Source organism: Quercus robur, chromosome 11, assembly GCF_932294415.1.
Source record: "Quercus robur chromosome 11, dhQueRobu3.1, whole genome shotgun sequence".
Taxonomy (NCBI): Eukaryota; Viridiplantae; Streptophyta; class Magnoliopsida; order Fagales; family Fagaceae; genus Quercus; species Quercus robur.
Genome location: NC_065544.1, coordinates 54,739,754 through 54,764,407, shown reverse-complemented (window position 1 = coordinate 54,764,407; position 24,654 = coordinate 54,739,754). Strand labels below are relative to the sequence as shown.

The 24,654-nt window shown below is 34.0% G+C and overlaps 3 protein-coding genes and 2 pseudogenes across 6 annotated transcripts in view; 1 reads left to right on the top strand and 4 right to left on the bottom strand.

Moving 5' to 3' along the window:
* Positions 1 to 695, bottom strand: part of LOC126705260 (protein HIGH CHLOROPHYLL FLUORESCENCE PHENOTYPE 244, chloroplastic-like) — an 80,310-nt gene extending 79,615 nt beyond the window's left edge. The window contains exon 1 of the mRNA XM_050404153.1: positions 687 to 695. Coding sequence (XP_050260110.1) covers positions 687 to 695 — 9 coding nt within the window. The remainder of the gene's footprint in view (positions 1 to 686) is intronic.
* LOC126705259 (O-fucosyltransferase 16-like) lies at positions 569 to 4,935 on the bottom strand (annotated as a pseudogene).
* Positions 3,566 to 7,960, bottom strand: LOC126707705 (pentatricopeptide repeat-containing protein At4g19440, chloroplastic). 4 transcript variants are annotated; one of them, XM_050407562.1, is made up of 5 exons: positions 5,083 to 7,960; positions 4,759 to 4,989; positions 4,495 to 4,668; positions 4,279 to 4,355; positions 3,566 to 3,641 (listed from the first exon to the last, which is right to left on the bottom strand). In XM_050407562.1, the coding sequence occupies exon 1, from the start codon at positions 7,629 to 7,631 to the stop codon at positions 5,100 to 5,102; it is 2,532 nt and encodes an 843-aa protein (XP_050263519.1). In that variant the 5' UTR covers positions 7,632 to 7,960; the 3' UTR covers positions 3,566 to 3,641; positions 4,279 to 4,355; positions 4,495 to 4,668; positions 4,759 to 4,989; positions 5,083 to 5,099. The 4 variants fall into 4 exon arrangements, with proteins under 4 accessions (XP_050263519.1, XP_050263521.1, XP_050263520.1 ...); XM_050407564.1 differs by having other exon boundaries at positions 4,759 to 4,953; XM_050407563.1 differs by having other exon boundaries at positions 4,759 to 4,926.
* A 4,554-nt stretch (positions 7,961 to 12,514) lies between these two features.
* Positions 12,515 to 16,821, bottom strand: LOC126707707 (protein HIGH CHLOROPHYLL FLUORESCENCE PHENOTYPE 244, chloroplastic-like). The gene is made up of 8 exons (XM_050407567.1): positions 16,614 to 16,821; positions 16,302 to 16,537; positions 15,247 to 15,345; positions 14,454 to 14,648; positions 13,844 to 13,936; positions 13,651 to 13,746; positions 13,104 to 13,244; positions 12,515 to 12,800 (listed from the first exon to the last, which is right to left on the bottom strand). Exons 1-8 carry the CDS (start codon positions 16,768 to 16,770, stop codon positions 12,624 to 12,626), a joined length of 1,194 nt encoding a protein of 397 aa, XP_050263524.1. The 5' UTR covers positions 16,771 to 16,821; the 3' UTR covers positions 12,515 to 12,623.
* Positions 16,822 to 18,600: 1,779 nt separating this feature from the next.
* Positions 18,601 to 20,637, top strand: LOC126705258 (subtilisin-like protease SBT1.8; annotated as a pseudogene).
* Positions 20,638 to 24,654: the final 4,017 nt, after the last annotated feature.

Here is a 24,654-nt window from a genome sequence, read left to right as displayed (position 1 = left end):
TCAACATGTTCTTACAGAAATTCATTCTTATGACACTTTATCAGACACCTGGAAAAGAAGATTTATGAAAACAACTAGCAAAATCTATATTGAGAAGACGTACATATCCTCCACCAGTTGAACAATAAAACAATCAAAGTGAAATATACGTGGTCTACCACAGAACAACAGCTTTTCAAGGCAATTTGCTAATGTAACTTCAGGTGCCTACACTCCTCAGATTTTCATGAAATTACCAAAACTTTACAAACTCCTCAAAAAGAGTAGTCTATGCCAAATAACATAATTTTGAAGCAAAATCCCAAATAACCATTTGCCACAGCTAGGTGCAGCCAAGATCAAATGATTAACAGAGACACTTGTTAGTGGATAAGTATCACTTTGTTATAGAATCTATAGTTCAAAATTTAGCTGCTTTAAATTTGAAGGTAACCATGGTACTGGTAGTAGTGGCAGCCTTCAATCGTGTTCAGTAGCTCTTTATAGGCACCATGCAAAAGGCGGATTGTAACAAAATTTAATAACAAACACCGTGTCTGACTGGAGTGTCATCACACGCGCACGCGCACACACATACACAAATACCTTTTATCTGAAATTTGGTCTAAGTTCTGTTTTCATCCCTTAAAAGTCAAAATATTACAAATTATCCCAAAAAACAAAATCAGAAATTTTGAATTTTGTACTCTACCCATCTGTCCTAAGATTTATCTATTTATCCATTAGGGAACCCTTTCCCTTGAAGCCTATTTACATTCTCCATATAATCCATATTAGACCATTCTAGCTCATCCTCCATTGACTGCTAGTTTGTCACATCACCATTATCTTTATTTGTGTTATCCTCCTCGCCACTTGTATTGCGATTATGAGTTTCATTTTGGAGAATTGACACCACCTTGGCCTTTTTCCTGGACTTCTCACATATGCACGATACAGGGTTCTCATGAAACTCACCCCTGCCAGGCTTCACCTCATTTGGCTCTCCCATGAAGCCAATCTGAAAAGTTCGAACTTTGGAGGCAAACTCTTCCCATGTCATGTTATTTCGGTTCATGAACAACCGGCACAGCCTTTTAGCATTTGGACGGATTGTTGGTTTGTGCCCAAAGTATCTTCTCCATAGACAAGCATGTTTATGTTACTATGTATAAACAGTGAACAGATTTACCTTTCTCATCTGCAGTAGAGATAATAAAGGTGTACTCGGAAGCAACAATAAGAATGACATACTCTATGGACCACTAGATTGATCCTTATAAGAACAATTTAAATGTTCTGAAAGTTCAAAAGGTGAAGGCAATTTACACACAAACTTCAACTATATAGTATATATATCTTCTCTAACCCATAGGACGTCTTCCCCTGGCGAAACCATGGCACTTCAATTGTTGCAAAAACCCACTTCAATTCTAAAGCCAATTTCATGTTCTAAAACTAAATAGCATGAATAGAACCAAAAGACAAAAAATATATAATCAGCATACCTTTGCCCGGCTAACATTCTAGCCATATTGCCGTTGTTATTGGTGACAAAAACATCACTTTCATCACAAACAATGAAGTCAAGTGCAGCCATGCGAGAAGAAAATGATGAAAATGGAGCCAATTCCTTCTTGCTGACTATGGTTTCTTTTGAATGAAAATTTGGGAAGAGTGCTTTGAGAAGTCTCAATGTCTCTTCGTCTCCATATACTTCACCTGATGCCACATACAAGTGAACATCACTTCCAAAACCCAATGCTCTTAGCATAAGACCAACTTCCTCCGGAGTGCGTGAGCATCGTCCATGCCTTCGAACTTTGTCAGGGTTCCTTGTCTGCATATCATGCCAAAATAAACATCTCAATATTCAGACAGGCCTAATCCACTAAAGAGGTTGAATAACCTTTTCTAAAAATAAGTGGAGTCTCACACGTAAAGTTTTCCACCTCTTCCGTATTTCACCAAGTTCAATTCTTTCTTTTTCTCCCCCACCATAATCGCATCCAGAAAATGCAAGCATATCAGGTTCAAACCTAAAGCATGAAAATGCAATTTGTATCAACAACTTTTTCCCCTGCACTTCTAAAACCTTTGAAATATAAAGAACTTGGGAAAGGCCTGTCTCTATCCATTGAAATATCATAACAAACAAGCAGCATATACTCATCCAAAAGACTAAATAGAAAACTACTCTTTTCTGAAAATATTGAGAAATTCACATTTATTCCTTGGGTATCATGTTCATATGAACTCAAACAATACAAATTCTATTTTTGGTTTGCTGCACTACACCTCTTGTTTTGCAAATAGTTACTACAGTTGGGTGGTTGTACATAGTTGGAAGCAGTGTGCTGCTGGTTGTTGTATTGGTGTTAGTATTCTATTTTTTCTAACGAAATGACTGATTCTTAAAAAAAAAAAAAAAAAAAAAAAAAAAAAAAATTCAAATTCTACACAGTATAAGGTAGATTGAAAGAGTCTAATATCACGAATGAGAGAAGATATGCAGACGAAATATATTCAAAGAATGGTTGGAAACTATCTGTACATACCTCAAATGCAGGGCAATGAAATGCTTGCTTTTCATCCTCATCCTCCCAACCAACTTTTTTCCCATTTCAACAATAGAATCGGTAAATGTTAAAGCATGATAGTAAACTCTACATCTCAGCCTTTGTAATTGAGTACCCAACTTGTTTGAAAGCCTGTAATCAAACTTAGAGAGCCGAACAGCCTGCAGCATCAAAAGGGTAACCGCAAAGTGTTAATTATGGAATCAAATAACTGATTCAAGAATAAAAAATCATTTACAGGTGTGTACCCCAATTCTGAAAGTATCCATCAAAACATGCTGAAATGTCTTTTCTTTTTTTTCTTTTTTTTTTAATTTGAAGTAGAAATTGCTAAGCAAGAAATTAAAATAAATTAAATAAATTATCTGAGAATGAAAGAAAGGTAAATCCAGAGAAATCAGTCAGGCCCTTAACAGCTGAATCCATGGAAGATGCAATACTAGAAAAAGCATTCCTAAAGATTAGCCAATTAAGTGGGCATTTACCATATACAGTAAACAAAACAACAGGAAGAAATGTTATCTTCCATTGGAAGATTTTGATTTTGTTTCTTTTTTTCAATAACAACATCTATTGTTCTTGTTAAAGGAATCGAAATATCAAATATGAAAATTTTACAGCCTTAAACAATGTCCATGACATTCAATGAATTGATTATAAGATTCACTACTTTCCATAAAGAATTGATCACTTACATGCTTTTTTATAAGAACGGGTAAAACACGGCTCTGGTAGCATTTTGGATTACACTTCCTTGGAACATGCATGGTATATGGACTCAAGACTTTCCCTCCGTTTGGTGGAATCTCTTTAATGATTTTAACATCTTTTGAAAGAAAGGAGATAAATTGGTCCACATCAAAGATTTCAGCAAACTCACTGCAGCAAACACCAGATTAAATGAGTTTGACAGCCTATATATATTTTCTAATTTACTTATCAAATATTGGGCTTGAAACTAATTCTAATTTACTTATCAAACATTACAACAAACCTGGTATCCTTCCAAAAAGATTTCTGATCCAGTTGGGGAACAACAAGAGTAGCATTCAATATGTAAGCTGCAACAACAGCATCTGTAATCTGCAGCAAGTAAGGTAAAAATCAAAAACTAATTCAGCAAAATACCCATCAAATCATGGCCCATTATATCTCTGGATTCATTCTTGAACACTGAAAACAATAACTATTCATTCAAAACCATGATTCTCAGAAAGTTACATGTAAACGGGGTTTCACTTATTTCACTTACCAACCCAGATAATATTTTTCTTCATTTATTAAAAAAAAAAAGTCAAAATTGGAAATTTAGAACCAGTCAAAAACAAATCTAATTGACACAGTAAACACCGCCAACACAAAGATGAAGTATTGCTACTGTACAACATGAATAGCACAGAAAAAACTTATCACAAACTAATACAAAACTCTTATCTTCGATTCATTTCTTAATATTTTAGCTGCAATGAGCTGCCCAAGTCAAGTCAAAGTCCACATTTTATCACCAGAAGAACCACAAAAATCAATTAAGTAAATGACAAAGCCTAATATTTTAATCCTTTTGAATCTAATCACAGAATCCTACATAAAATTTCTTAACAATCGCACCAAAGTTAGACTAATTCAAACCTAAAAGCCTACATTGAAATCAAATTCGGCAACTGAATCTTATACTGATAAAAAAAAAAGATTAAAAAAAAAAAAAAAAAAAAAAACTCACCCCTGTTCTTTGTTGATTCAAGCCTCCACTAGTATCAATCAACAAGTACCGATTTGGAATCGTTTTCACATTAGCCCCTGCAGAATCAAAAACCCAGAAGAAAAAAAGCAGTCTTTAGAATAAGAATGGAAAACGAAGATACAAACCCCATCAAATGTAAATATAGAATAATCATCATAAGCTTGAGGAAAAGTTAACAGTCATCTAATCGGATACCTTAAGTGCAGTAACAAGTTTTTCAGGTTCAATAAGTGCAATTTTCCCTAGTCGCTCTGTTTCAACATTACTGACACCTTCTTCCTCACTTTCAAAGTGGTTAAATAGTAATTTAAGAATCTTCTCATCACCAGAATCCTGGTATTCTGCTTTATCTGATTGTCTTAATATGACCTGCAAGATGGGAATGGGATAAAGAAATTTGAAACACTCTATAGGATAATATCCAGCTCTAAGATAGAATGGTAATTTGAAAGCACACACCTCCTTCAAAGTGAAGCAGAAGATATTGTTTCTTCTGCTGATTATCAATCTGGTCCAAGATAAAGGCAAACACTCCTATAGATAACCAACAGCAATATTGCGGAGAGCATAGGAGGCTGCAGAAGTTCCATGATCATACTTGAATCTCAAAGGGAAGGTTACCAACGACTGTTCCATGGTTTACAATCAGCTACCCTAAGAGAAAAATAAAATAACCTAACAGAACATGGGCTGTCAATTAAATATAATAAATTTGTTTAAACAAGTTGAAACAAAGATTTGTCACAATATAAAGGCAAGAAAATGTCAATTATAGAACCCAACCTCTTCAGATTTCATGATTAGTCTTGATTTGCAATTGTTGAGGGCTGAGGCCAATTATGAATCAATGTGGTATATGTAATTTCATCTAAAGATACTCCTCCATTGGACATTTGATTGCACACTTCAAATGCTTCATCTATCTTCCTTTCTTTGCAAAACCCATTTGTCAAGGCATTATATGTGACAGCATCAGGGAGAATTCCCCTTTCTACCATATCATGTAAAAGCTTAGTTGCTTCTTTTGTTTTGCCCAATTTACAATACCCATCAATCATGACAGTGTAGGTAATTTTATTAGGATGTATGTTACACGAAGACATTTCCAGCAAGACACTCTGAACTTTATCCATCAGACCAAGCTTACAATAACCACCAATTAGTGCAGTATAACAAACGACATTTGGCAGCAAACCTTCCTTTCTCATTTCATCAAGAAGGCCTTTTGCATCCTCAATACAACCAATATTGCACATTCCATGTATAAGAGAAGAATATGTGTTACAAGTAGGTGGAATGCCCTTGCTTTTCATGTCATCACGAAGTTTAAATGCAGCAGTCATATTCCCATTTCTACAGTATGCTCTTATTAGTGTATTATAAACAATAATATTTAGCTCCATGTTTTTATTAACCAACTCATTGAATAGGTTTTCACCCTCTTCAATTCTATTCGCCTTACAATATCCATCTATCATGACCCCATATGTATACACATTGGGAACCATACCATTTCTATTGCAGTCATCCCAAAGCTTTACTGCATCATCCACTTTACCCATGTTACACAACCCATGTATTAGCAAATTGTAAGTATGGGTGTCTGGTGGAATTTGTCTCTTAGCCATCTCCTCCCTAAGCTTAAAAGCATCCTCCACTTTCCCCTGTTTGCAACACCCCAAGATAAGTGTGTTATATGTGATCCTATCCAATACCAAACCCCTCTCCAGCATCTCCTTGAGCAGTTTAACAGCCTCTTGCATGTTTCCCGCTTCACAAAGTCCATGAATTAGAGCATTTGAGGTCACTGTATTGGCTGCCAAACCTTTATTCAATAGCCTAAACCAAAGTTCTACTGCTTCTGAATGCTTTCCATCCTTACAAAGTTCAACAACCAATGTGGTGAGCAACCCATCACTGGGTCTGAGGTTTCTTGTTAGCATCTCCTCAGTGAATTGTAGTGCAGACTCAAGCCTAGCCTTCATACATAATCCCTTTATGACTGCCGTATAAGTAACCTGGCTTACATTTAACCCTCTTAATAACATTTCCCCTAAAATATGCTCAGCACGTTCTATTTCATTACTCTTGCAAAAACCCTGTGTAAGAGAATTAAGAGTGACAGAATTAGGCATTATCCCCTTACTTACCATATCACCCCTTATCTTCAGTGCCTCACTAATATTTCCTGATTTACAATACCCATCAATCAGTGTGTTATATACAATCTCATTCGGGACAAAACCCTTGTCCAACATTTCTTTCAAAACACGATTCGCTTCATCAAATTTCTCCAGCCTCACGAAACCATTAATAAGTACACTATATGTTATAAGACTAGGTTTCACATTGTTTCTTAGCATCCTTTCTTTGAAGTGGAATGCTTCATCTAATCTCCCATTCTTACATAGCCCGTGAATAATACTATTGTATGTAACAACATTTGGAACAATACCCACCTCCTCCATTTTCAAGAACAACCCAATCCCATCCTCAACCTTCCCACCCTTACAAAACGCATTAATTGCAGTACTAAACAAGTAAACATCAGGAGAAACTCCTTGACAAGTCATTTCAAACACTTCATAGCTCTTTGAAAGCTCATTTGCCTTCACCAAAGAACTCAACAAAAAATTGCAAGTTTTCAAAGACGGAAACATACCCTTTCTAGCCAATAAGCAAAACACATCAACACCAAAATCCAGATTTTTAAACTGGGTACAATAAACATGTACCAGCAAATCCGAGACCTGAACCCCAAGAGCCCGCTGGGGCGTCGTGGTCGAGTTAAAATCTGCCATCACAGTGGCAATCTCAATATGTAGGTTCTTTGTGTTAGCATAGGATAAAACAGGCATTTTCCCATCAATCAAACGAATCAAAAGCAATCTTGCAGGCGAAACCAAGTTGGATAGAATAAGCAAACGAATCAAAATGCAATAAGATCTCAAAGTAAAGCGAAAGTTAAAAGATTGAGACGCAAAATAAAAGAAATTGAGAGTGGTTTTGGGGTTGGCATTGGAGTTAATAAGAGCTACAGAGAATAAAATAGTATCAAAGTGGTGAGGGGACAAATGGGGTATGAGGGATTTACATTTAGAAGAATCTAGAGATGGGTTTGAGAGAATAGAAGATACCCAGTTGAGCAAAGTCTGATTGGGAGGCTTTGGTGGATAGCTCTCGAGCTCTAATGGCGGCTGAGGCTGAGGCTGAGGCTGGTGCTGGTTTTGGTTGTTGTGGGAGGCTGAAGAGGTCACGCAGGTTAAAGGGCGGGTGATGGGGTAGAAGATTGGGGTGGGTTTGGTGATAGTGCAAAGCCTCCTCAAATCCATTCGATAATACTAGATTCAATCAATCGATCAGTAAATGAGAACACCTTCAAGCTCTCTGAAACCAAAGCCCGAAAAGCAACGAAGACCAAGATTGTCCGTCGATTTGTATGTGGGACATGTTTGTTAATCTATGTGTTTGTGGCTGTTTGGTGGTGGTGGAGGCGAGTTAGCGACGATAATGGCTTTGGCTGGGTTTTGCTTGTGATTGCTGGGTGGGTTTAAATCGGCTAAAAAAAGGTTTACTCTTTAGCAAATGCAAAACTCATGAACCTGTGAATGGACAGAAAAGGGATTTAGCTATGTATTTTTAAGAGAGAGAGAGAGAGTATAAAATAAAAAGAACAATAAATAACAATAAATATTAAAAAATTTAGTTAGTTGTCACGTTGTAAAAGTATGTTAAAAACTAGCATGTGAGTGTCTAAAACTCAAATTCCAATATAAAACTCGAGTTTTTAAGTCTCGATTTGCATGTTGTGGTAACTGAGGTGGAGGAAAAGTCCACGTAGAACTCGAGTTTTTTTCCAGTGTGGAACTCAAGTTCCATAAAGAGATTTCACACCCCAAAACAGAAACATGAAGAACACCAGAACAGAAAAAAACCGGAACGGAAACACTCTGGAACACAAAGGAATAACCAACAAATCAGAAGAAACACGAAAGGACAACAAATCTGAACAACAAATCAGAAATCCCAAATCAGAAACGACGAAGGCAGTAGCGGCGAAGCTCTGTTGTGCTCTTCTTCATCGTGTTCTTCCGTCCCAGGAGTGATGGAGGCAGCGGCAGCGAAGCTCCGTTGTGTTCTTCTTCATCTTGTTCTTCCGTGGGTTCCTGCTCTTCGTCGTCAGATCGCTGCGTTCTTCAGGTCTCTTCATCTCTGTTCTTGCTGCATTCTTCAAGTTTTGTGTTTCATCAAGTCCAACAAAAATCGAGTTTGTAAGACTCGGTTTTTGTTTTTTAGAACTCGAGTCTTATAGACGCGAGATCTATGTGGCACAGTGGCACTTCAAGCCCAGTCAGCAATTCACAGCAACTGCAAAGCGAGTTTCTAAAACTCATTTTTTAATTGGATCTCGAGTTTCTAAAACTTGAGATGCTAGTTTTCTTAAATCTTTCAAACGCTGCCTAACTTACTACATACAACCCTCTCACACCGTTACTTTGCAAATTCCCCCGAGAGTTTACACTTTACGGAGTATACTAGTATTATGCCCTTAATTAATAAAAAAATTATATATAAATTAAAATATATATATTTTATAATATAATATAATTTAATAACAAATAAAATACTACAGTAGTAATTTTTAAAAATTATGGCAAGTTTTAAATTTTTAGAAGCTACTTGTAGTAAAATTTTAATTTGTTTATATTTCTTTCCATTATACTTGCTAACACATGGAGTAGTAGAAGTGCTAACCATATATAAACTTCTTGTATATATAACCAAAAAGAAATTCCATAAATTACAAAAATAAAGTATCTAGATTGCAATGTAAATGTAAATTTTACCTGTACATGTAAATTTTACCTATAAATTACTAGTCATAGCCTTTTTAACATTGTCATAAGTGAGGAAATAATTAGCATAATCAATTAAAAACACCAATCAAAAAATAATATCAATAATTAAGATGAATTGCATTATCTAAATTTTTTTAATAAAAAAATCATAGAATTTAAGTAATAATTGAACTACGTTAATAGAAAAATAGAAACACAATAAAATAAAATAAAAAAGATAGCTCTTCTCGCATAAATCTCCTAATTTCATATTGTAAATGATTTCCATCCCAAATAGATTTGGTGATAAAATTTGTTGTATATATGACCGAACTAAATATTCCATAAATTACAAAAAATAAAAATAAAAATAAGTATCTAGACCTTCTAGGGTACCACACTCAAAATAATTTCAAAAATAGATAAATAAAGGTACATAAAGAGGAAAATATATATATTGCATTGCAATGTAAATGTAAAAGTTTACATATGAATTACCCGTGTCTAGCCATTTTGATATTGACATTCGTGTCTAGCCATTTTGATATTGTCCTTAGTGAGGAAATAATCTGCACAATCAATTAAAAACACCAAATTAAAAAAAATTATATCAATAATTAAAATGAATTGCATTATCTAAAATACTTTATAAAAATAATTGAACTACGTCAGTAGAAAAATAGAAACACAATGAATAAAATAAAAAAAAAAAAAAAAAAAGATAGCTGTTATGAATAGAGATGAATAAATTAGAGTAAACAAATACATATAGAAGAAGAGATGAATAGAGAAAAAAAATTGTATGGTTCTATGAATTATTTGATATATATATATATATATATGTCCACTCCACATAAAAGAAGTTGATATGAACAAAAAATCTAATGTTAGGCTTTCTTTTCTTTTTTTTTTAGTGGTGGCAGAAAAAAAAATCTATATTTTTTTATATATATATATATAAATTTTATTTTGAGAATCTAATTTATAAGTAAATAAATAAATTTGAAAATTAATAGAAGAGTGGCCCTATTTTTTAGGCAATGTTTTAGTAGAAGTTAGGGTTGTATTTTTATTTGATTGTTCTTTAGTTTTATCTCTACTTAAACATAGGGATGTAGGGGGTACTTTAGAACAAAAAAAATCCGATCCAAACAGGGAAAGCCCCTTAAATAGTAGTATAGATTACAAGAAGATTTGCATATAAAGAGAGAGAGAGAGAGAGAGAGAGAGATTTGGATGTTTGAGTTTGTTTGTGGGTTTTCAAAGATTTTTTTAGAGGATGTGAATGAGACACGATTACATACAATATATGTGATTTTGACGGTGAGAAGTGGTCTTTGGTAGGGAACAAGTTTCGTTTGTTTTCCTATAATTCTGTTATTGACCTAGTAAGTGTGTTTGACCTATGGACTATTATGGTGTAGTGTTCTCTCTCTTTGCAATGGAGAGGCAAAGAAAGTGATTTTTGGGGTTTTGATTGACAAAAAGAAAACATTTGCTCTCACTCTCGCTCTCAAATGTAACTTCAATGCTCTTTTCACCCAAATAATAGGAGTTAGTTCTGTGCCTATAACAAAATCTCACCACATTTTTACTATCCAAATAACAACCAATAACTTCAATATAGGTAAATGAACCAAGTCATTTATGAACAATTCCAGCTCAGCTTGATAAAAAACTTGTTCATGTTTATTTGTTTATAAATAAGCCAAACTTGAGCCTTAGTTTTAGGCTTGTTTAATAAACAAGCCAAGCCCAAACAAAAAAAATTGGTCATGAACAAGCTCATAAGCTATAAGGCTTGATACAAAACAATTCAAGTATAGAATTATTTAAGTTTATATGTGTTTGCTAGATAAATTCATTACATATATATATTAATAATGATATGACCAATATGGGAGCATTACCCATTATTTTAATTTTTTTCCTTCCCTCTAAACTAATGAAGCATTGTTTAGATTTTAGTTTACATTTAAAAAAATTTAAGTCAGCCACATATGACCTTTTCCCATCAGTAATCTAATATAAAGTTATAAAACATGTTAGTATTTTCCTATTCATAATAGTTACAAACAAGCATTTTTCTAGTTCTTCATCATCTAACGTGAATGTAAAAATTGTATTTTAAAAAATTGTTGAAATTGTAGACAAAGAAGGATGAATGAATAGATTTAATTATGTAAAATTTAAATTTGAATAATGATTAATCATAAGTGTGACTAAAAGCACGATAAAATGAGTATACTATTTTTTTTTTACTTGATTTTGGAAATTTAAGCATTTTATAATGTAATTTTCTTAGATCTCAAGCTCGAAAACTTGAGCTGAACTCAAGTTTGTACTTGATATTAAAAGCTCGAGTTTGGCTTGACTAACTAATCAAGCCAAGCCCAAGCTTTTTGGCTTTCTCACAAGCTCAAGCTCATGCTCAATTGTTTTATGCTTGTCACAAGTTAGAGCCAAGCTTGAGCTTTTAATTTTTACAAGCGAGCCAAACTTGAACATGCACTACTCGACAAAACTCAACTTGTTTACAGCCCTATGTCTCTCTCCACTACAACTAGCTGGCTACTAAAAATGTATAATGTATTGTCAAATATTATGCTAAAATACTAATTAACACATTTATATTAAAGATTCGGATTAATAAAAGATTCATAAATATTATACATACTAAAATACTTTTTTTTTTAATGTAATATAGAACTCATGAATAAGAGGAAAAAACAGAAAATTTATGCCATTCCAAACCAATGAAAGCAATAAAAATTAATTTTTTTTCATATGACTTTACGGTTATATCGTATTTTGTACTAAATAATTTGTTTTTATTAGTTTGAAGTTTGAAGTTTCAAGTCAACTATATTTCATTAGTTTCTTTTTCTTCTCTTTTTTTTTTTTTAGAAGAATATTTCATTAGTTTCTAATAATTATTAATTGTAAAAAAGAGGGTTTTTGTTGTTCAACTTACAGCAAGTGGAGATTTTTATTAGGCTATTAAGTTAAGGTTGGCTATTCAGCAAAGAAAATTAAAAAAAAAAAAGTTAGGGTTGTCTAGCTGAGTCCTGTTAGATCGTGTGTTACTTTGACTTTAACTTTGTCCAACATCCATCACACTCACATAACTTCTAACATTTGGAAACACAAACTTTGAAGGCCGGCCCATGCAAAAAAATTTCCTAGGTTACATCAGCCCAATCTGATGAAAATGGGGATGCATAAAGTCTAGGAGTTATTTCTAATTTCCTATGGGAAACGCTAATGATTATTTCATTGAGCTTGTATGGAATAAGTGACCTACTTTATAACTTTTAAGTGTAGGGTTGCTATTGGTTTAAATTATTACTGATTGGAAGACAGGAAACAAAAAAGGGGGAGGTAAAGGGATCCAAATGAATAGCATTCCTCTTTGATGACTGTTATCAGGTATCAAACTTGTTGATACATTCATGGTTACATTTACAGTTACAAAATGGACTTCATTCAGAAGTAGATGTCGGTTTGCTTTGACTGTGCTTTGAGATCTTTCAATTTCTTCAATATGTTTGTGAAATAATCTTGCAAATATTTCTCTAAGGTAACTACATCTTTCACATCCACACCAAGAAGTTTATATGTCTCATTCATTGGAACAGAGAAAACAATGTCACTTGTGAGCACCTACAAAATACAAATGCACCCAATAAGGACATTAGTCATCTCAATTATGTATACTTGAGACACTAACAAAAGAAATGTCCCTTCTAATCTAATCAAGATGTTGCAATGTGTCTATGATCAAGCGCTGTATAGCGGTTGTGAACATAACTTCTTAGCATATTATATGCCACCCCTTCTTCAGCTATGCTGTTCTCTTCCATTTATTTCCTCATTTGATGGTTTTCGAGTTTATTCGGTTCTTAAATAACACAGGAAGCATATTATTATTTTTATGGGAATAAACAGGAATGAATAATTTATTACCTCTGCAAATGTCAATCTGTCAGCAACATCATTTGTCCACTCAAAAAACCGAGTCACCTGGCGAGTCAATCTCAACACAGAGACTGGGACAGTAGTAACATTTGCATCTTGCCCTGCAAGCCTCTCACACAATGTTATCACCTAAAACAAGAACGCACTTTTAATGTACAATAAGAAAGAGACTGTACATTCACTTTTATCCAAAGCCATTGATCATTTACTCCCTCTCTCTCTCTCTCTCATCTATACTCACACACTCACAAATAGAGGAGGCCACATAGTATAGGATTTACCCTTCAACACAGGGTGCATAAAAGTACTGCTGTTACCAAAAGTTAATCGGTAACAAACGATTTGTTTAAAAAGAAATGAAAAGCTAGCCACTCATTTTGAGGTTCTTTTTTAGTTGCCATTTCCCTCCCTATGTTGTCTAACAATTAAACAGTTCAACAAGAGTCAAAACTACGAACAGTAGGAAGAAACAAGGTTAGGGTAATGCTAGGCAAATGATTATGGTATTTTAAAAAGTAAAAATAGTCTTCTTCACCTCTTGGGTTGTCCATGCACGAGGACCAGCAAATGTGAGAAGCTTCCCATTAATTTCCTCATTGCGTAAAGCTATAAATGTCAAGCGAGCTATATCCTAATACACAATGAGAATGTCATTAAAAACTGTCGAGATATTCTACTTGCAAATAGAATATCTGGGTGTCCATGTAAGCAATTTAGGCAATACTTACCTGGGTGTCCATGTAAGCAATTCTTGTTGCAGCATCCGTTCCCCATACAGATTTCTCCTCTAGTATAGGCACTGCATACTGCCCAATGAGGCCCTGGAAAATTGGTAGGAAGCATTTTCACTTGGTTTCTAATATGAAACAAAAGATTTGAAGCCATACACAAAAAAAAAAAAAAAAACCTTAGAAGCAGGAAAGAATCGTCCACACACATACATATATAATAACCAACTGTTTCACACAATCATCTCCCTGGCTCAAGTCATTTATGAGCATGAACATTCTATGGCGTTGTATTTGTATACATACTTGATAGATAATATTATAAAAATGAGAGCCTAATTTTCTCCATGAAACTATTAGCAAACTCAATATATACATCTCTTCAATTGGCAAACTTATCTCAAGGAAGCAATAGTTTCGTTAGACATAAATATTAATGATCAGTTTTTCAAAATTATATTTTAAAGGAGGAATGAGAAAGAATAAGGAAAAGGGAGGACTATTGTACGAGGAAAATAACCAGAAGCACAGAGTTAAGTAAAAAATAAACTATGTCATAAATCATATTATAGAAGAGCATGTCCAAAATTTTCATTTAGATGATAATTACTTGCATGAAACCACATAACCGGATTATGATGTGATTTAGGCCTGAGTCCTGAAGAAACTTCTCAGTGCAGTACTTTATCTCCATTAGTGGAACTTCAGGATGCTTGTCACAGTTGTGGATGGAAAAGAAAACATACTTCTGGATTCCCATTGCTTTTGCACATTGTATAAGAGCAACTTTTCCTTCCCAGTCTACCTAAACAGAAAAAAAATGGATTAGATATGGCCAAACAATCCATCATACAGCACTGTTTGCAACACATGAAAACTTCTCAAACATCAGAGGAGATGACTTTCTTTTTTATATTCTGGGACAATTTATTGAAAGGAAATCATCACACACACTTGTTCCCCTATTTGTCTGGTATTCTTCAAAGATGCTAGAACCCACTGGACAAATTTAAGGGAACCTTTTTACTCCAGAAGTTGTTGTTGATTAATTTGAAAATGGAACTAATTGAACAATAGCATTGTGGACTTTGAAATGATATAACTAAGCATGAACAAAGAAGGAAACAAATAAAATGTAATAAGCCAAAGGAAGCAAAAGAAATGTATCTTCACAGCTAAGCTGGAAACCAGTACAAACACATTCTAAGTTAAGCAGCACATGGAAGGATTGTAAGAAAGAAAGACACTGACATCTCCCACCCCTTCCTACCTCACCAGTTAAAAGGATGCATCAATATATAGTATAAAAGTCTAGGCTGATTTGATCGTTATAAGAAACATAACGAGAGAAACAAATCATTCATCAAAAAAGGAATGAAATCAATTTTTAACACAAAACTTACCTTCCTAATGGGCTCTTCTGGTCGTCCTGTGGCACAATCAATTATTGTATGAATACCAACCAATGTTGCAGGTATGGTCTCTGGTTTGCTAAGGTCTGCCTGCTCAATAAATACTTTAAAATCAGTCCTTGAACTTCAACAGAGTAAAGTTAGACACTTAGCAACATACAACCAACCCAGATGCTAATACCAACCTTTCCAAGTGACAATTCTCTCAACATGTTCATACAGAAATTCATACTTATGACACTTTATCAGACACCTGGAAAAGAAGATTTATGAAAACAACTAGCAAAATCTATATTGAGAAGACGTACATATCCTCCACTAGGTGAACAATAAAACAATCGAAGTGAAATATACGTGGTCTTCCACAGAACGACAGCTTTTCAAGGCAATTTGCTAATGCAACTTCAGGTGCCTACACTCCTCAGATTTGTCATGAAATTACCAAAACTTTACAGACTCCTCAAAAAGAGTAGTCTATGCCAAATAACATAATTTTAAAGCAAAATCCCAAATAACCATTTGCCACAGCTAGGTGCAGCCAAGATCAATCGATTTAACAGAGACACTTGTTAGTGGATAAGTATCACTTTGTTATAGAATCTATAGTTCAAAATTTAGCTGCTTTAAATTTGAAGGTAACCATGGTAGTAGTGGCAACCTCCAATCATGTTCACACGCGCGCACATACACACATATACACATACTTTTTATCTGAAATTTGGTCTATGTTCTATTTTCGTCCCTTAAAGTCAAAATATTACAAATCTAAAGGCATATCCATTGTTGCGTCATTCAAAAAGTTTTAAATTAAAGGGCACTTTTTACACTGTCAAATACAACAAATAAAATCTTTTGTCCTCAACCCATCTGTCCTAAGATTTATCTAATCCCACCCCATGTCAGCTTTTCAATTTGCCACATCAAAAAAAAAAAAAAATCTTAATTGTGAAATGGGGTTTCTCACTTTATTTCAAATGCAATAGACATGATCCTATTCTCAAATGAACACAAGCATGCATGAGAGAAGGTATAGAGTATGTATATACATTGACAACAATTGCGCCCCAATCGCGAAGGAAGTCAGCAGGGGCAGGTCTTGGCCGGACGAGGCACCGAACTTCATAGCCTTCATCGAGAGCACGCCTCACCACCTGCCTTCCTAGAGTTCCCGTCGCCCCAACCACCAGTATGCTCGTTGGCCTCACCGGTGTCCCCGGAGCTAGGTTCACTACCCCTACTGTCTCCGCCGTGCACATCACCCTCGGCCCCACATTGCATCTCCCTAATATTCAAACATACATCATCAAATAACACATAAACAAACAAAAACTCACAGCAGAGAAAGTAAAGTAAAGTACCGGTGGAAGTTGAAGAAGAAAGCGGAGAGAAATGAGCGGCGTCCGGTGCTATAGTGCCCTTCCATGACAGTGCTCTCGACACTGAGGTTTTACTACTGTGCTGGTGGTGGTGGAATCTGCCAGGTGTCGCCAGCTGAGTGGGCAGCCTCAACGCCATTCTCTCTGTGTCACTGTGTAGTACTGTATAGAGAGAGAGAGAGAGAGAGGAAATGGATATTGATGAAGGAGAGTGAACAACAGATATTGATGTTGCCACGTAGTGTCTCGGTATTGGATTACGATTTTATGTGACGTGGCCTCTACTTGAAGAGTCATTTTTATCCAGTTTTTTTTTTTTTTTTTTTTAATGCATGGGGAAGTGCTGTCAGTCGAGCACTGTCACAGACCAATCAATAGAATCGTAATGCAAAATGTGATTTGCAAATTGCAATTAGCGAAACCTCCTCAATAGTCAGTATGTAAGTTATGTGGTGAAATTTTGAAGAAACTGGAAGAACTAAAGCCTTGTAAAGAAAATGACCCTTATTCAACCTATGAGAGAAGATTTGAAGATTTAGGATTTGACTGGATATCGCTTATTTTGTTAAAAACTGAAAACACTGTAATAAAATAAGTTTTAAATATGTGAATAGTATTATGAAACCCAGTTTTAAAGTTTTTTTTTTTTTTCTGAATAAAGTACTTGTGGGTCCCGTGCAAGTGAACAGTGCACGGAACCCACTGAAAAAGCAAAAAAAAGCTAATGCAAGTTCTCAAAAAAATAAAAAAATAAAAGGCCAAAACGCAGACGCTGGGTCTCTTTCAGATGTATCCAAACAGGTATTCAGCGTGAGTTTGGGAGAGATGTTTTGCACGTTTTGCGTTTGGGATCTGGCACTGTTTTGCCAAATTATTTTGATATAGTGTTTTAAGCGATAAGTTTTCAATTTTCAGCAAATAAGTGTCATCCAAACACACCCTTAATATACGGATTATTGATGATTTAATAAGCATTTACTTAATTTATTCATATCACAATTAAAACCATCATACCATTATTACTATCTGTTTTTTTTTTTTTTTTTTTCTTCTAATTTTCTTTATATTAAAAAGTACAAGACAACTAGGAAAGTATGTTATCATTCAGATTAAAACTCACTACTCTACCAGTTCTTTTTTTTTTTTTTTTTTTGAGAAAGTTTACCAGTTCTTTTTTAAGTGTTCTACTAGCGCATATTTGTCTTATGTACAAAAGATGTTTCTAAATCTGATTGGAGTAGCTGCTTATGCGCCATAAACTCAGATTTCCTCTCAACTGCCAATGGCTTTTACTATATACGATTGCTTTCTTGTGAGAGGAGCTTTACTTAAAACTCACTAAAATCCATAAAGAACTGAATACCTGCATGCATTTTTTTTTTTAATAAGAAAAAGTAGAACACACATGGTATAGAGACTTGGGGAATCACAGCTTTCCCACCATTTTAAGAGCATTCACATAAGTGCTTCTAAACTTGTGTAAAATAGAAAAAGACACAACTTTTACATATTTTACCTCAAAAATGCTCCACATCAGTGCTTCTAAACTTGTGTAAAATCGTGTATATATTTCCCCGAGCTACAATAACCGTGTATATTTACACGGTTACTGTAGCATGTGTATTTATTATTTTATTAATTTCAATTCGCACCAATTTTTCTCTCTCTTTTCCGTGCACAACGACCTCAGCTCCTAATCTTCTTTTCCTCAGATGCACACAAACACACCCACACACAAACACATCCACACAGACAAATCAACACACAAACACACCCACACACAAACAAACCCACACAGACAAACCAACAGAGAGAACGATCGGTGCTTGTGGGTCTTGTTTGATCGGTGCTTGCGCTACAGTTGCTTGATCGGTGCTTGACCGAGAGGGAGTGGGTCTTGCTGGAGATCGGTGCTTGCTGGAGATAGGTACTTGGCGATCGGTGCTCGAAGATCGATGCTTGTAGATCGATGCTCGGAGATCGTTGCTTGCTGGAGATCGGTGCTTGTAGATCGGTGCTTGCTGGAGATCTGACCGGGTATAGAGATGGGTCTTGTTTGGAGATTGGGTCTTGTTTGAGGAGTGAAGCTGTCTATGGAGATCTAACCGGTATAGAGATGGAGATAGAGAGAGAGATGGGTATAGTGAGAGAGCAACAAATCAGAAAAATGGGTAGAGAGAGAGAGAGAGTGCGTATGTAAAGAGGTAGTTAGAGAAATAATAAAAAAATTGAGAAGAATGAATATTTTATTAAAATATCTTGTAGAATAGATGAACTGATGTGGATGTTTTGTAAAAGTGGATGTGTAAAATAAAAAAAGTAGGTTTTTTCGTGTAAAATAGACAGAAAATTTAAACGAGCTAATGTGGTTGCTCTAAGTGGAAGCTCCTTAATGATTTCACCATCTTTTCAAGGGAGATAAATTCACCCACTTATGTTTCAACTGCAACAGAAACTTTAATATATTAGGAAAAATTGTTGCAATAACTTAAAATGAAAGAATTGTTGCAATAAATTGATACCAATTGTTTTTGCAATCTATTGCAACAAAAATTTCGAATTAATAGCTATTGCATCGAAGTTACCATTGTAATAATTTGATATTAATTCTTTTACAATCTATTACAATGACAAACATGTAACTGCAATGAATATATCGTTGAAATAACTTTGTATCAATTATTTCATAGTCAATCGCAGTGACAAAATGAATTAATTATCTATTATAATGAAGATATTATTGCAGTAATTTAATTCGACTTATTTTGTTCAATTACTTGCAATCTATTACAACAAGTTTCGTGAAGTAATAGCTTATACTTACAAGATATTCGAAATAGTAAATTGTTTATTGCAACAATATGTGTATATATATATATATATATATATCATTGCATCAAAGTTATTATTAAAATATTTGGAGTTTATTGCAACAAAAATTTTTGTTGCATAAATTTATTATTACCTCAAATTTTATTGCAGCATTTTGTATCAACTATTGCAATGACTCTAATGTTATTGTAATAGTTTTTTTTTGTTGCAATAAACATTTTTTTTTTTTTTTGTAGTGCTAGGAGTAGCAAACCAGTTAGGTGACACTAAAAAAGAAGTTAGCTCATGACATTAGCAAATCATGGTTTAGTTTGAAACCAATAGTCGCACTTGATTTTCACAAAGCTAGATTACTCCATTTGACAACTACTTAATTGAATTGGTACAGGTACATCAGTGTCTTGCCCGCATATAAGTGGATTGGTAGCACTGTTAAAAGCAGCTCATCCACAATGGAGTCCAAGCGTAATCAAATCTGCCCTAAGGACTACTGCCTACACTCAAGACAACACCAAATCCCCTCTCCAAGATGCCGCAGGAGGAGCACTTTCCAACCCATGGGCTAATGGGGCCGGTCATGTAGATCCACATGAAGCCCTCTCTCCAGGCCTTATATACGATATCTCAATTGAGGATTACATCACCTTCTTGTGCTCCTTGGACTACACCGTTAATCAAGTCCAAACCATTGTCAAACGCTCCAATGTTACGTGCTCAAGAAAATTTTCCAACCCTGGTGAACTCAATTACCCATCATTCTCCATCTTGTTTGAAAATAGTGGGGTTGTTCGATACACCCGGTGTTGACGAATGTCAGTGCTGCTTGGTTTGTTTATCACGTGATTGTTAATGTGCCAACATCGATGGCTGTCATAGTAGAGCCTCCAACGCTTTTTTTTTTTTTTTTGGAAAAGTAGGGAATAAACGGAGTTACACTGTTACATTTGTGGCAAAGGGAGTAGGAGATGCATCCAAGCCCGAATTTGGGTCAATTGTTTGGAGCGACGGTCAACACCAAGTTAAGAGCCCAGTTGCTTTTCAGTGGACAGTTGTCAAAGCAAACTCAGAGTCTATGACAATTTGGGGTTCGTTTTTCCCTCTCCTTTGGGTTCCACTAATATTATTGGGTTTGTTGATCTATTTTAGGTGTGTCCGTATGCCATGGCCATGGTAATAGATGAATAGCAACTCCTCTTCTTTGCTTGCTTGATTTATAGGCAGGGCAGATTGGGAGTTTATAAGGGAATAAAATAGAATGAAATAGAATATAATGAAATAGAATGGAATGGATTTAGTAGGGAAAGGAGTGGAATGGAATTTAAAATTTTTGTTTGGATGTTATAAAATAGAGGAATGGAAAGGAGTGGAATATAAGTAACATTGTTTGGAAGTGACATTAGAAGGAATGAAATGGAATTATTTTATAATAACATTACTATTATACCCCTCATTTTAAAGAACATAAAAAATGATTCTAGTTTATGGAAATAGAAAAACTTATTGTAGCTAAAAATCAAGTTATGTATATTTCTGTGTTGTAAAACAATTCACGCATCACATATTTATTTTCAACAAAATAAATATTGTCTAAAAAAGCAAACAAATATCTTTTTTAAAAACCCTGTAATGAGTCTTGCCAAAATAAAACAAAATAACAAAATTCATTCCAAAACTAATGTTGGCCAAGAAATCCCACACTTTTTTTAATTTTTAGGCCTAGACATCAATGTCAATAGGACACATTTGAGCTCATGATCTGGGCAACCAAAAAACATCTCCTTATATGTTGGATTTTCCATCAAAAATATGTAAGCCTCAATCTTTCTTTCTTTTTTCTTTTTCTTTTATTTATTTTTTTCTTTTTCTTTTTCTTTTTCTTCGAGAAAGTAGGCCTCAATCTTTGATATTAGATCCAAGTCCAATACGCCCAAAACTACATGAACTTCTGCTCCATATGACTTTGAAAAGCACTTTGTCATAACCTTAGTCACCTTATTAATTGTCATTGATACATTATCAAATGACTGGGAAATTACATTCTCAAGTTCATCATCTTCTACCAGTCGTCTTTTCTTACTTTTAAAAGACATTGCATCTTTTAATGACACTCGAGAACGTATAACATTAATTTTTGGTGACCTCTGATCATCTTCCACTTCAAAGTTCTCCAAAGAAACTTCAATTTGAGATACCAAATTATCAATCTCATCAATAGTGGTCGATGCAGTATACTTAGCACGTTTCTCCTTTGCAGTTTCAACATGATTATCTTTTGCTCTATCTTTAGCCCAAAATTGTGCCATCTTAGAGTAGTTGGGCATAGGTGTTGTCATCCACTTCTTGGCCGCAGGTTTAGACTATTACAAACCAAGAAAAATGGTTATACAACAGATATAATTATGTAATATAAAATTAAACTCATAAAAAATGGTAATTTACCGCTATGAGTGGCTCCCAAACTTCTGGTTCAGCTGTCCATATATTTAAAGAATCATTCTATCAAAAACCACTCAATCCATCTTTAAATATGTCATAGCATTCATGAAAATTCTTCTTCAGTGTCTTTAGTCGATTTTTCACCTTATCCTTGTTAATCTCCATGTGAAATTTTTCAACCAACTCTTTCACTATGTCATCATATGCCATAGAGGTAAAAGTTTCATTAACTCTACCACCTATGATTACTTGATGTAAAAAAGCATCTACTAAAGCATCATCCATAGCACTACTCCATTGTACTTCTTTGCTTGGATCTCCACCATTCTTCTTTGATATCTTACACATGTTATAATTAAAAGGACAAAAAACACATATAAAATATTGTGTAAATATTAATATCAATTATCAAAAGATAGAGAACAATATCAAAATGAAAAGAGAAATTTGCATAACATTTAGGTCTAAGTAATTGAAACATAACATAGTCTTAAATGACATAATAACAATAAACCCAAAAGCTATCACATTTAAACATAGTTTTGCCACATGGCTAATGCTATAGAATCTTATAATATCTCCTTGCCTAGCATCCTCATCATCTTCTCTTGGAGTAGGGGCCGCACGTTCACGATGAGAATGTAAAACCCCTTTATCAACTTCAGCAATAAGACTTTCATCAAGATCGACACCCATTAAATAATTATGAAGTATGCAACATGATAAAATGATTTTATTTTGTGTGTCAACACAATAACTAGGCTCTGTAGTACTTGCTATGATAAGAAATCTCTTTTTTAGTACACCAAGTGATCTTTCAATAGCATTGCGCAATGACACATGTTGCAAATTAAATAATTCTTTAGCATTTTCAGGGGGACGAACTGAGTACTCTTTTAAATGATAACGCACTCCCCTGTAAGGTGCAATCAGACGACTTCTATTTATGTATCCCGCATCAACAAGATAATATTTACCTAACAAGCAATAACAATTGTTAATTATATACTATACATTTTTTAATTATAAAGAACACATCCTAATGCGTATTTGAATTCAATTTACCTTGTGAGATTTTCAAATTATCGTTTCTAGTTAAAGCACTCTTTATTATTCTCAAATCTGAAGCAGCTCCTTCCCAATTTGGTAATACATACATGAATTTCAAATCAAATGAGCATACCGCCAACACATTAATCATTAAATTTAATTAATGGTATATAAATCGATTTACACCTAAACAACTTAATTAAAAAAGTCAAAGATACTCCATGCATAAACTAATCGACAATTTGACACTGAACCATTTTAACTAAACTTTTTTATTTATTTTTGTTTTACTTAGGGACTCACATATCTAGACTTTCAATACCTTACCAAAATTTCATACTGTCAACAAAGAAAACCTAGTTTACACGGTATTAGATTTCGTTGTCTCCTATTGTTTGTTGTCAAGATTCTAAGGCCTCGCAATCAAGCTTTAATTTACTTGAAAGACACTTTCTTGAAAAATCTAGACAAACAAAAATGTTATTAAGTGTATTCATTGTTAGTGTGGAAAATTAGGTACTAAAGAAATAATTTTCTAAATTGAAAAGTTTTGCCCAGCGTATGGATTACTCTGAATCCAAAGACTCTGGACAATAAAAACAAAGTCTCCAAAGCTCTCTTTTCAAGACTTTAGAGGTTCAAAGTCTTTATTATCAAATTAAGACATCAATCGATTTTGGGTATAGGTGAGTATTAAACTCCAAATCTCTTATTCAACTATTAGAGACTTTACCAATTGAGCTAACCAGAACTTACAAATACAATAAAGTGATAAATTAGGATCCACCACAACTAAAAATAAAAGTGTTGTGAAAATATTGTGACATTTTGTTTTGTCCCTAGATTTTCGCTTTTTTACTAGTTACGCGTGACCCAAGCCCATGCAATTTTAATATGGATTTAATGGAGTGGGGTTTGAAGTGTAAGATTGGGCTTATTTTAGCTCTTACATAGACCTGAAATATAGATTTTACTAAGTGGACTTGAGTTACTTGCTAAATTTAGGGATTAATGTAGGAAATCTCATGCTGGCCACTTTTACACAGATGGAACCTGTATGATGGGTGAGCCTTTAGCTTTAAGCTCTACTCTCATTGGGCCATTTTACTCTCTTCTGTTTTTTGTTATTTGTTTGATTAGATAATTAAATTAATTAATCCTCAATTTTTACCTTTTGCTTCAAAATCATTCCTTTTTTTTTTTTTTTGGGTCAAAATAACAACAACAAAAACAATAATAATAATAAAATTAGTCCTTATAATTTTAAGATTGTGTCAAAAAATTTCTATTGATAACTCTTACTTTGATTTTCTGTTGAAATTATTCATCAAAATCTCAACGATTTGGACACTAACAGAAGAAGGAAGAGATTTTCTAATCAAATAACTTTGTTTTTTTATTTTATATATGTTTGAAGATAAAGAAAAGCAAAATAAGAGTTCATGGCAATACCATTTTAACACAAATTTAAAATTATAAAAACTAAAATAAAATATTTCAAAAAATGAGGACCGTTTTAAAACAAAGGGTAAAGGTTGAGGACTAAATGTGTAATTTTTTTTTTTCTAATTTTTCCCCTCTTGTTTTTCTGTTTGGGTTGTAGACTTGTAGAGGAGAAAAGAGATTGTTCCATTTAAAAAACATTTTTTTTTTTCTAGACCAAGTGTTACATAGTTTTTTTTTTTTTTTTTTTTTTTTTTTTTTT